The sequence below is a fragment of the Halichoeres trimaculatus genome, unplaced genomic scaffold, assembly GCF_033239565.1.
Source record: "Halichoeres trimaculatus isolate MK-OKI-2021-1 unplaced genomic scaffold, fHalTri1.1 fHalTri1_scaffold_9, whole genome shotgun sequence".
NCBI classification, from domain to species: Eukaryota; Metazoa; Chordata; class Actinopteri; order Labriformes; family Labridae; genus Halichoeres; species Halichoeres trimaculatus.
In genome coordinates, this window is record NW_027437188.1 from 26,786,437 (window position 1) to 26,799,622 (window position 13,186).

The 13,186-nt window shown below is 40.1% G+C and overlaps 1 protein-coding gene across 1 annotated transcript in view; it reads right to left on the reverse strand.

The window, feature by feature from the left end:
* The window catches only part of rpa1 (replication protein A1), a 33,451-nt gene that overhangs the window by 17,521 nt on the left and 2,744 nt on the right, over positions 1–13,186 (reverse strand). The window contains exons 7-12 of the mRNA XM_074679483.1: positions 12,250–12,376; positions 10,503–10,605; positions 10,342–10,410; positions 9,851–10,043; positions 5,616–5,752; positions 4,129–4,277 (exon numbers count right to left, since the gene is read on the reverse strand). Coding sequence (XP_074535584.1) covers positions 4,129–4,277; positions 5,616–5,752; positions 9,851–10,043; positions 10,342–10,410; positions 10,503–10,605; positions 12,250–12,376 — 778 coding nt within the window. The remainder of the gene's footprint in view (positions 1–4,128; positions 4,278–5,615; positions 5,753–9,850; positions 10,044–10,341; positions 10,411–10,502; positions 10,606–12,249; positions 12,377–13,186) is intronic.

Consider the following 13,186-nt stretch of genomic DNA (forward strand, 5'->3'; position numbering starts at 1 on the left):
AGGAACTCCTCTGTCTCATGACTTCAGCTGTCTGGGACTCCTGCAAGGGTCAGGACTGGAGGTTGACTGATGAGAAAGCACACAAGCGACAGAGCGAAGCCAGACCAGAGATGAATCTGGTGTATTCCCGGCATTGCATGTCCCTAGTAGTATGTAGTATGCATCAGTAACAACTGATGGCTGTGAGCTCGACCCTTTTAATGAAAAACTGCAGGGAGAAACAGAACAATTCCTAAGCTCAACTAGCTTGTGTCCTAAGAGAAAGTTTTCTGCAAACAGGACAGAGTCTGCAAAATAATTAAGATAATTTTGGGAAACCGAACAGTAAAATGCTCCTCATGAATTAAACTTAGCACATGAAGTAAACTTTGTAAAAAGTATGGAAATTAGTGTTTGGTAGATCATTTCTTTGGTGCAACAAAGCTTCTTGAGACTAAATCCAGATACCACCTGTTTGTTTCCTTTTCAAATGGAGCCAAATTTGTTAGGGACACGCATTTGTGGGGTGAGCAGCAGAGCAGAGTTTGTGGGTTGTGCCCGTGAAAAATTTGCTAAATCTTCTTCTGCCAGTGCCAAACAGCTTATTTTGTTGTTGTCTCTTCTTTGGTGGATTGAAAGACTGAAGTCTGAAAAAACAAGACCTGTACTAACACGTTGTATAATTTTATTGAAATGGTGCAACTTAATATTATTCTAATCCTCATTAATTTCCAAAAGCTTACCCTTAAGTAGCCAAATTCGCCAGTTTAGTCCCACCAGCTTTCTAAACCTCAAGAGGTTTCATTTGCTTTCATACATTGGCAAGAAAAACTCATCCTCATATTTTAAAAGCTGTACTAAGATATTTTATTAGAGTTTGTCTTGGCTTATAATTAGAAGTTATATAAATACTTACTGATTACATCTTTTTCTAATCTGCTCAGCAACATTTTTATCTCTGTGATAATGTATATTGACTAAGATCTTGTCAAAATCTGACAAATGAATAAATAATGAATCAAAAAATAGCTTTGTATAAAAGCAAGCAGGCCCGGTAAAGCATCTGGTTCTGTGCTTTGGTTGAAACATACTTTGCCAGCAGTGATTCAAATGAGAGGGATGCTACCAAGGGAGGAATTCCTAATTGTCTGACGCCTTTGACTGAATCTGGTTTAAAAATTCAGTAAGTCTGTTTTTAATTAATTTCAGCTTATAGCTCAGCTCCAGTAAATCAACTTCTAATACTTTGTTCTTCATCAATTTGGCGCCTTCAAAAGTTGAGATAACATAACAGTCAATTAAAGAACGAGGAGTGATGTTGTGTTTTGGTGCTCTTTTGCTTCTGGTCTGCCATAATTACTGTCCTAACTAGATGCTGCAGTCTGTTCATGTGGACTTCAGTCCTGATAAAGCAGACAGAGAATGTGTCAGGATGGATTTGTGTGACTAAATGACTCTTTGGTGAATGTCTGAGGATGACAGCATCAAGCACCGACGTATAAATATGACAAATTGAAGTTAAGAGAACAGAAGCAGCTCTGCCTGACAGTGAAAGGAAAGGCAGCATAAGCGTCTTCAAATGTGCTGTTGCCACCTAATGGACAACTGTGTTCACACAGTCAGGTGGGAGCAAGTGTGAATCTGAAAAAAGGTTTTGATTCTGCTCATTTTTACAATGCAGGGTTATTGCAGAGTGGTTAGCTGACAACATGTGTCAAGTAAAAATTAAAAAGGGTTTAAGAGCACACAGCAGCTGACAATATACAAGACCCCAGATTAACCTAAGATCAAGATCATTAGTGCACAGGGCAGCAGTCTTGTTTACAAGCACAATGGAAAGTGCTGAGCTGCAGGACTAAAACACAGCATGGTTCTGTGTTAGCAGCCCACCAAGGACAGACTATTCATTTGAGGGAGTCCCAAAGGTCTGCGCCAAAACACAATCAAATTAAGACGCCTCCACAGGAGTAAAACAATGATGTTTCAGCAGCATTAAAGGTGAATCTTTGCAGGGCTTTTTCTCTCTGGTATCTTCACTGCGAGATTAAAAAAAATAATCATCAAAAGATCGACTCAGGGTGTAATTGATTTGCTTCCTTGTTTTGTTTTCGTTAATTCACATCTTGGCTTTCAGAACAACCTTTAAGGGACACACTTTGTAGACGACTGGCACCCTGAGACTGAGGCTTATCACCGGCACTGATAACAAAACACACATTAAGTATTCAACAGCTGGAAGTCTTCCATTAAAAATGCACGCTAACTTTATTTTCATCTCTGTGAAAAAGCCTGAAACAAAGATAAATACAGGAGACTTCTTGGGCCATCCTTGGCGCCACAGGAGGCGGGCCAGCCGATCATAACAGCCTTGTCTTCACTGTGCTGTTCCCTTGGATGGACTCGGTAAGAAGTGAGGTCTTGCCGTCTTCCATCTGTGACTTTTAAACCGGTGATTTGTGGATGCCTGCAAACCCGCAGGAGCCCCTGTCTAAAGATGACCCACATGAACCAACCCCTTTCCTGCAGCGTACAAACCAAGAGGAGGATTTAAAGGATCATTATCTCTGGCTGCCCAAGTAAAAGTGTTATAATACAAAGAAGAGCTTAAGAATCCAAGTGGACTAAGCCACAGCGGAGTGGGGAATGATTTAGGTAACGAAAGTGAAGACCCAGGAGTGGAGCACATAATGAAACACTTTCAATCATCGAGCTATTTCAAATAATCCCATGATAACCAGAGATAACAGTCCTCAGTGGTTGGGATTCTAAAAAAATGAAATAAAACAAAAATATTTGCTCAGAAAAGCCTGCGGCTAATGTTAAACTATCATCAGAAAATTATAATAAGCCGAGGCTTCTGATTAAAGAGGCAAACTATGAGCATATTTGGTGATTTTCCTTCTCTCACCTGAAAGCTAAGTCACATTTCACTGCTCTGATTATGCAGATCAGCTCCTGTGATCACGCAGAAATGCTCGCAGCCACATCTGTCAGGGCAGAATACGAGCCTGCGCTGGACTTGTCACAGAATATATCTGAACTGTTTACTCTCCGGGTGCAGAGCAGGCGCTGTTGTTGGGAGGTAAACAAATGAAAAAACCCTTTGGATGGAATCGATTGGATCTCCGCGCACAAAATAGAGACATTGGCTTTCACGTCAGAGAAGAGGGGGCAGAGCGCGCCTGTTTAAGCAGGACGGATCAATCGGGGCACCGCGGCGGTGGAGTGAGGTTAAGTATCAACCCCTGCCTCAGCCAAAGTGAGTGCTGCTTCATCTATCAATCACGTGACAACCTGTGCAGGCAGCTAGAAACGTGAGCCTCCCATCACAGTGACCAGGAAGATGTCTGAGTTCAGCGTTGGAAAAAAATAAACAAAGAACCAAGATATCTTTTATCCCGCTTGTGGAAAAATGGATGCCTATTTTCGGTCATGCTTTACACAGAGGATAAGGTATAACTTCAAAAGGAAATCGAGGAACAGACACGTGAGACTAGAGATGAAAGCTCTTGTCTTAAATATTCTGCTCTTCAACAAAAACAAAGATGTTCCAGGAATGCAGATCAAATATGTCGGTGTGTGAACAGATCTCTGTTTAGCTAGACTGACTCATATTCATAAAGTGACTTTATATAAGTAGATATTAATTCTGATTATAAGATAAGTATAGTTCCACATACTCCTGTGTGTTTATGTGTTGAAGTGAAAACAAACACAGAAGAATAATTACACACCATAAACTTACACACACACACACACTAAAAGAGATGCCACAATCAGCATAATCACACAGAAATTAGTCTGGATTTCATTTTATCTGGAAAGGCGCTTAGCAGGGGAAAAAAAAAGTTCCACAGATTAAGTATGATTCCCATTTATATGTAATGCTTCACTGAAGCACCCCCAACATTGCAGCTAATGGGGGAAAACTAATCTTGATAATGAGAATCGGAGCATTCACTCTCACAACTTGGGGAATGGAAACTCGCCCTTAAACCCTTCGATTTGAGGAAGACATACGAGGAAGCCAGCTGGCATTAAATTGCAAAATGTTGCCCATGCATCATTTTATCACAGGTGTATGATTGCGTATGAACATATGAGCAAGTTTCCTGCACTGCATTATCTACAACCCTTACGCTCACTCACCAGCCTCGGAGCTTATACGCCTCGGGGATGTCTGGGTTGATCATCAGGGTGCTGCTGAAGGATGCAGAGAGGGAGCGGCCTCCATAGTCTGAGAGCTTCGCCCCCTTAATGGCTAAAATGGGCTTACCAGAGCCATCAAACGTCTCTGCCTACACAAAACAAAATGATCACAGGAAAGAGTCATTAGAACTTTGTTGGTATTTGTTTTTGTGTCAGGTTTCTTGGTTCATTAGGAACAATAAGAAAGAGTCTTTGCTGCAACAGCTGAAACACTTACACAAGTACAGATTACTTATTTGATTTGCTAATTAGCGCTAAATACTGTGTCAAAACAAAGGCTGATTGGTTAACTCTTTAGTTTACAGGGATTTGTTAAGAGACCTTTATTGTTTAGTTGACAAGAACTCAAACTATTTAAGTATATTTTAGTCAAAAGAAGAGATCCCCTGTTAAGCTATTTTTCCTCCAATACCAGTCCAATTTGTTTGTGATCAATATCTGTCGATATCCTAATCCAACGATCCACCATGAACATTTACGTCTTGTCAACATCTTGCTGACAAAAAAAAAAGTTAGCTTAAGTCTGAAATCCTCACTTAAGTATTTTAGCTCGTCATTGCCAATTGTCAACAAAATGAACAGTGGACGACTTGAGCAGTTATTACAATACATCTACAATCTATGCAAATGCTTAGCTTGAATTCACATCCTGGAACTAAACCTTGGGCTGCCTCTAGTGACCACTATGCTTTTTATGAAATCTTTTCAAAACACACTGAATATTACTCTGGATATTCATGTATGAACTAAAAGTGGTGCATCAAGTGACAGACATTTGCATTGGCAATGAGGATAACATGTTTTGAGCATCTAAACCTAAGACTACTTCCACTGCCATGAAGACGCATCTCATGTTTTCTCGCTTTTCAGTTCTGTTGTTTCTCTGTCCTTTGTTCTGACGTAACCTGACAAAAAACTGTAAAAGACATAAGATGCCAACTGTACAGCCTTTAGATTTGGGGGAAATATCTCCAACACTTGCTTTTTGGCATTCCCATTGTTCTTCCTAAACTCTACATCTTGTGTGCCTCGGCAGTCCCTCCAGAGAGGGGGTATCTGTCGAACAAACAAACAAACACAGTGCACTGTGCTGCTTGTCAGAAGAAAAAAAATGGTGGCAAACTCAGCACAGTCCCTCTGCACCACAGGTAAAAATCAACAGCAGGAGGACAGTCACTTTATCAAACAGTGACAGGGAATTCAGTCCTAGGTTTCACACCTGCGTCAATTAGACACGGCATGTGATGCATCAGCTGATGTTTTTACAAAGTTTTATGATTTAACACCTTGATGTCAGTCTAACTTAAAACTGTACCAAAGCTTCACAATAGGATCTTTGTTGCAGGTCTTTGTGACCCCTTCATCAGACCTAGCATTCCTTGCATAGCAAACTTTTTATTCAAGCTCTTTCGAATACTCATACTTACAGTCTCTCCCCACAGAGTGACAGTCACCACCTTTCCAGACATGTCCATCAGATCCACCGTCCTCTTGGAAACTTCTCTGTTGGACTTGGTGGTGAGGCGGGTCACCTCATCCACACTCTTACACACTCCAATCACATCTGAAGGAAGAGAAAAGTATGCACAATAGTTAGCAGCACAAACTGCTGATTCACTGCAGCTGTGACTTCTTTGGGACCATTTTACTCCCAAAATATGGTCTGTGATACCACAAAAGACATTGTGAGTGCAAATAATTAGGTTGTGTGAACTTTGAGTTTTTTTGTCTCACTCCAAAACACAAACATGTTCTGTTTGTATGGTTTATACCACATTTAACCCCTACTTTAAATTGACCTTTACAATTATGGATGAAATTTTAACATCTTAAAAAGTCTGATAGTTGAAGTAAATGTGAAAAATAAAACTCCTTTAACAGGGGTCTCAAACTGAGGGCAGTCAAAACCCGCAGTATGGCTTGAAGATTGTCATCATTAAGTTAAGACCTATTTTTATTTTTTTTATTTATCTCCTTTCTTGCTTTCTGTAATACATGTTGATGCATTAAGAGCTCTTTCTCTAGCTATGCAGCTTGTTGTGTTGGTTAATCTCCCTGATACTTTGCATATTGCTCCTGATGTTTAGTTGAATAATGCCTCATGAGGTTTACTCCTCAGGAACAGCAACTTTCTTTTTGTATATGAGAGAGGTGTAATTCCCCCTAAAGTGTGCAGAAATAGTTATTCTCTCACGTCTCCGGAAAAACTCTGTGCTTGACATGAATGATTAAACATTTTGAGGGCATTAGCGGTGTACCAAGTGTTTGTTTTTTTCCCATTTGGGTTCATGCAGTGATTATGCCACATTCAGGGTCAACTCGGAAACTGGATATTTCTTCCACGATCCCGACAGTGCACCCATCGCCCACTGTGTGATGAGCGCAGTGGGCTGAATTTCACCATAAAATATCAAGTGGTGAGCTGCAAGTTTGAGACACGTTTTTGAAGTTGTTGGTGTGTTCAGTTTGTATGTGACAAGAAGGTTTAGTTTACAGAGCAAGAGGCTGAAAGGGCTTGAAAGGCTCCACTCTAAAAATGTAACAATGCACTTTGTTTACCAAATCAGAGTTTTGGCAAACAAATAATTCAATAGAGAACAATGTGCAAGTAAGGGCTCCTTATTGTTTGAAGTTTGAGGAAATTATACTACCAAGTAAAGAAAATAATTTTGAATCTTGAGAAGTTTATTTAGTTTTGCCTTTTTTGACAACAAGTGGTGTTTTGCAGTTGAAGTTTCATTAAATAATGTATGCGACGTTTCTGTGAGAGCCATGGCCATTTGAGGCGTAATTTTTCAAGACAAAAAGACCACCTCCACATATACATATCATAAATATTGATTGAGGTGTTAATGCCCACAGGTCACTCTCGGTCCCTTAGTTTCTAGGACAAATTGGCTCTTGGGAAATAAGTAATTCATCCATTTCAAATCAGGAGTGAGTTCCTTTGCTTGTGTACCCAGCACCTACATCCATAATACAGAAGAAATCGGAGGAATAGGCTTTAATTTCTTTTCAGGAATGCACTTCATCAAGCTCTCTTTGTTGACTAATGCAGTCAAGTGATGCCACCTATTATCTGCAAAGGTGCAAAAGTGGTTTCGCCATTACTCACTGATAAACACGGACCCCTGCAAAGCAAAAAGTTTTAACCAGGATGAAGTTAACATCTGATGCTGAGACACAAATGAGTCAAAGAACAGTCCGAGCAGCCTTCAGTTAAGCAGTCTTCATTAAAAGAATCAGAGCTGCTTCCTCATTATGACTTTATCTTACCTGTGACAGCAGGTTCTCATTTTCTCATCAGCTCTTCCATGAGGCCCAAAGTCAGTTTGCACTCTGAGCAATTACTGTCATCACTGTTATTAATGCCACTTTTTCCTCTCTCATATAAGCATATGCAGTAATTACCTCAGCACATCTAGCTATATGCTGTGCAACAAATTCTACCTCTCTGTATGATAACTCACGATTGGGTGCCTGGAAACATCACAATCAGAGCAGGACTCTGAGCACCGGTTGGTTGGGTTTTGTTTTTGGCGGTGCTTCAGAGAATTATGGTTTGTTAAGTCCTCACAGATGTGCAGTTACACATGAGGAATTAAAGACACCAGTACCAGTGGTTTGGTTCATGGTACATTCACTTACAAAATCTGGCATTATTGCTCTTCTATGTGCCGTGTTACACAACCACACAGCTCTCTGTGCATTTGTCTAAGGGCACCAAATACATAGAGACAACATCAAACCTAATGTCTCATAAAATGTGTTGGCCAAATGTTGCCATGGTTCAAACAGAAAAAGAGCTTGTAGTAGATAGATCATCCCACCACACAGAAACAAACCGAGCCTGGAGGGTGAACACAGCCTGTTTCTGAGTTACAGACACAAGGAGGGGTGTTGTTGGACACAACTGGTTTCTCAATAAAAAGGTCTAAAGTGGACTCAAGTGATGTTATGACCTCAGTAGCTGCTTGCACACAATTTCTTTTATAGTGTGAGATAAGCCTTTGTTTGGGATGTGGAGGAATAAAGGGGGATTCATATAAAAAGGAAAACTCTTTACTGCATTCATTAAAATTATACTTTCAGCAGTTTCAGCAACAAAGAAAGAGAGATGAACAAAACCAGGGCTTTAAAACCTCCACAGAGTTCGCACCCATTAGATTTACAAACGGGGGATATTCTCTACACCTTAAACAGACTTTCTGTACAGGTGTATTCAGTCCCAGTTGTTTTTGTGATTACAAAGGCTGTACTAAATATGGACGTAGTCTCTGAGAGCAGGTTTTCTCTCTAGCTAGTATTTCTTATTTTATAAAAAAAAACAATCAATTCTCTTCCAAAAGCCAATAAAAGGGCCACAAGAAAACTAAAAGAAATTGGCAGAAGAGATTTGGAAGAAAAAGTGTCAGTCACACTGACAAGACTGCTTGAGTTAACTGGATTATGATGCAGCCAAAAAAGTTGTTCTCTGTAAAATCTGTCACTCAGTGCTGGTGTATTGACGTTTAAACTGAGTATAGGAGAGGTAAGGTCATTCATTTTGGGTGCTGTAGGAAATACTTATTACTTTCTCCAAATTTCTTGACCATACTTAATCAGGTGATCTGCAAACTCAGCCTACAGTATAACTAACTGCATCAGTATCATCCTCCTGATACCCCAGAGGATATTCAAAATCAAGTATTATGGATGAATTCAGGAGTATTAATAGATGAGAAGCCTGTTTTATGGGAAACATTTTGGAAAAATGGAATTGTTTTTGTAAATGACATTAGATAGTACAGGTGAATTTCTTTCATATGATAAATTTTGCAGGTTGTATGGACAAATTTGTAATAATTTTATTAATTTTAATTTCAACCAACTGATTTCAGCTATCCCAAACAATTGAAAACGGAATAGGGTGATGCTATGCTATTTTGTTATCTTGTGATGCTATTGTAAATTTATTTCTTAAATATTTGAAGAGATCCTATTTTGTATTTTGTCTTGTCGTTTTTTTTTTGTTTGTTTTTTGTTATGTTTTCTTATTTGATGTTATGTTACTATATTGCCATGTATGATAGGTTGTTTGAATGCTCGCCTGTTATTAAATTAAATTTAAAAAAATAATAATTACTGCATCAAAAATTCTGTGTCCAACAAGTCACCTGACCATTACATTAACCTCCTGACAGTAACAGGCAGACTGAAAAAGAATAATAATAGTGATTCTCTGAGTATTTTGCTCCATGTTGATCAGAAGGAGGTATTTAACTCTTGACTGTTGTTTTCAGAATCAAAAGTGATGTTGCTTGACCAGTGTTCTTCAAAAAAGGTGAATCTAGCTTTATGTTGTTCCCAGAGACTGGATTGTAATTATTTTAGTCCAAAAATATTTTTTGCAATGCTTCTTTAAAATTTTTTATAATAACAAATAAGGGTGTTAAAAGTCTGCAACTCAAGCAAATCAATATTTATACCAGTGAGAGACCAATGTGAAGTGTTAGCTCAAAGAATATGAGGGCCACATATCTACTTGAGAGTACTTTCGATTGATTGGTTGGTTGGTACTCAGGTAGAATGTTTATTACTTCCTGTTGAATCCAGTCTGGGGTCAATAAGAAAAAAAGAGTGGGTTGTCTTCACATTGAATGACATTTCTTTCTCTCCTTACCAATGATGGCATCTTTCTCTCTGCTTTCCAGCTCAGCGATGGACACAAAGTCGCACTGCACCACAGGGACATCAGAGCTATCTTCACAGGGGATGATGGTGCTCTCCCCGTTCAGCGTCATCTCGTAGTCATTCTTCACGGACGTGTACTGCTTGTTGGCGATCTTCAGGGAGCACTTGGAAATGTAGTAGACCTGGGTCATACAGATGGATGAACCCATGTGTTAATCACAGATCACCTGACTAAAAGGTGCAAACAAGATACGACTTCAGACGGTCCACAGGGGATCAACAAAGGCTGGCAGATGATCATAAGCTGCTTATTGTATGGGCAGAGTGTAGCCAGATGATTCATTCACAGTCTCTGTGGCTTTAACTCACAAAGTACTGGCAGCTGTTAGAAGACCACTCCACAGCCAAATCCATCTTTGACAGCACGGTGAGAGAAACATAACAGCACACAATGAATCGTTATCTATTGGGACATCTCACCTTGCCAACCTCAACAAGGCTGAAGAATTTGTCCACTTCCTGGTTGAAGCCCGTCAGACGAATCTCTCCCTGCAAGAAAAGATCAAATGCAGAAGCAGGTGAGGGGCATTTCAGGACTTTAAACTCAAAACGTCTTGGAGTTAACTTCCAGAAACACTTACGCTCTCATCCACAACCTCCATGGAGAAAAGTTTGCCATCACCACGAGAGTTGCTCCAGGTGCGAATGCTGCTCTTGTTGGTCACACGGGCACGAATGGTCCACCTACGAGACAAAGCAAATCAAAAGTTATCCAAAAATTTTTTTTTTTGTTCTTCAAAAATGAGAAGAGGAGAGGAGTGGTATCCATGATGGGCTGGAGGTGGGATGGACTTCAGCCTGTGTACCAAGGTTATCACAGTTTTGCACTTTTCTTCAAGTTAATTTTTGTTTTCAATTTCAGTGTAGTTTTAATTTTTTCGATAAAGCAAGTTATCTAGTTTTTTTTATGTTAATTTTTAGTTTAGTTTTATTAGTTTCAGTCTTTCTTTTTTTTATACGGGTTAGTTGTCAGGGGCAATATACAAAAATGCCAGGAAGCGCATATCATACCATTTTTAAAGATATAGCCACTAAGAACAGATGAACAATCATCCTCATAAAATGAGAAAGCTCTGCATCAGTGTTGTCTGCCCTTTGATTGTATCATGCTTCATCACACTGCCTGATCAGGGATTGGCTTCTGTTTCAGGGGACGGGGCTTGGCGCTCCCTCTTACCTTGACAAGATAAGGTAAGTTAGCCTCCCTGTGTGAGCTTTTCAAACAAACGTTGAGATGGGCATGATTTTTTCCCTTGAGAAATGTTCCACATAATTTATCAAAAACAAACCAAAATAGTGAGATCATGTATGATGTAGATTGACAAAGACAAACACTCAAGACATTTTCTCTGTAATTTTAGTTTATTTTAGTTTTGTAAAATCACAATTGTATTTTTCGAAAATCTCATTACTGTTTTTAATTTGGTCAATGATTTTTTTTCCCCACTTCTCCTTTCCTTTTTGTTAACTGCTCTGTAATTGCTCTGTACATGGGAAGTGAAACTCAACCATGACACTGACCGCCCCAATGCAGAAGTATTTCTCCTCGGTTTTCTGATACAACAAAAACACCTCAGGGGCGCCGGTTTGACTCAGTAGCGGAATAACATGCCCTGAATACAGAGACTGGAGTCCTTGTCACAGGTTCGACTCATGGCCACGACCCTTTGCTGCTCATCTTTCCCTCACTTTCCTCCTCCCCGGGTTTTCTGTCTCTCATCAGCTGTCATAACCAAAGAAGGCCAAAGGCCCCTAGAAAAACTGAATAAACAACACCTGATGCTTTACAGCAGTCAGGGATGACTCAGCACTTCTCTGACAGTTTTAACTGATAGACTAAAGCTTTACAATATGTCTGATTTTGCCTCCAACCTAAGGTTGTCCACAATGTCTAGCTTCTATGTGCACTAATGCATGTTTAACATAATTCTGCTGTCCCTTAATGCATCTATAGTATACTTTTAATCTTGAAGATTTTCACTTTATTTAGAAGTGCTATGGGGACTACCCTTTTGACATTTGCAGGGACACCTTTAACTGACTCAGTTTTGCAGGGACACCTTTAACTGACTCAGTTTTGCAGGGACACCTTTAACTGACTCAGTAGTGGTTTTTCGGGATAAGGACACAATTCCCATAAGCACCATCATCTACTGTAAGAATGTGACTCTAGAAATAACCAATTTTCAGTGATAATCTCATTTTGCAATGGGGGTTATGAACAAGCAAATAAGGCCATTTCAAGATCACTCTTGAAGTCCTCACAGGACAGTGTTTTGTACATTTCATACCCCCCATTATTCCCCTCTGGCTGGGAGAGACACTTACTTGGACTGGTACGGGTTGAGACTGGCGATGGGCACAACTTTAGAGCCGCCCCCAGGAGTACTGGGCATACCAGATGGGGCCTTCTTCCCAAAGTCTTTGTTGAAACCTCGTTGCATCGTCTGAGGAGCTAAAAGAGAAATTAATGATCCATGAAGAGCAGTGATGGAGAGAAGTCAAGAGAGAGACACATACATTATTCATCAGAGGCAAATTACAAAAATCCAATTTCTGTGGATTGCAACTGCTTGATCACTGTAATTATCTCACTTCATGAGGGAAGTTTCATCAAAGAAGAAACCTAATGACTTAAAAGAAATTTACCAGCACTGACGCTCGAGTCAAAATAGAGGAAAGACTGAAACAGGAAAACAAAAATCCTGTCAACTTCAGTGGTGGGAGAAGTGTGATCCAGCGTTTCTGCGAGAAGGATGATTCACATTTCACAGAATCAGGGCAGAGTGTGAAATGCTGTAACAAACTGGAGCTGCTCCTCCCCAGGAGAGCACTGCTGCTGCTGCCTGACTTTGAGATTTTTTTCCATTTGAACAAGCGCTGCACATTTGATTTGTGTGCGACTCACGTGGAGGATTAGAGTTCAAAGTGTCCACTTTAGTCCTCCCACTTTGCCAACCACTGCACTTCTGGTAATTAAGCCCCCAGATCAGGCAGCACACACAGAGAAATGAACAATGACTGTGCTGATGAGGACGGTGCTCGCCACCACCTCAATTCCCGCGTGGCAGATTAAGAGGATGAATACCTGCTATGACACACACACATACACACTCACAGGACAGGGAGACCGCAGAACTTCTCCAGCAGCTGGACTGCACACTTTTCCTGCTTCAAATTATTTGCTTTGCTACTATCTCGCACACAAACCTGACGAGAGCAGCTACCTGTTTAGAATTATAGACAAGTCTTCATCAGAGTTGAT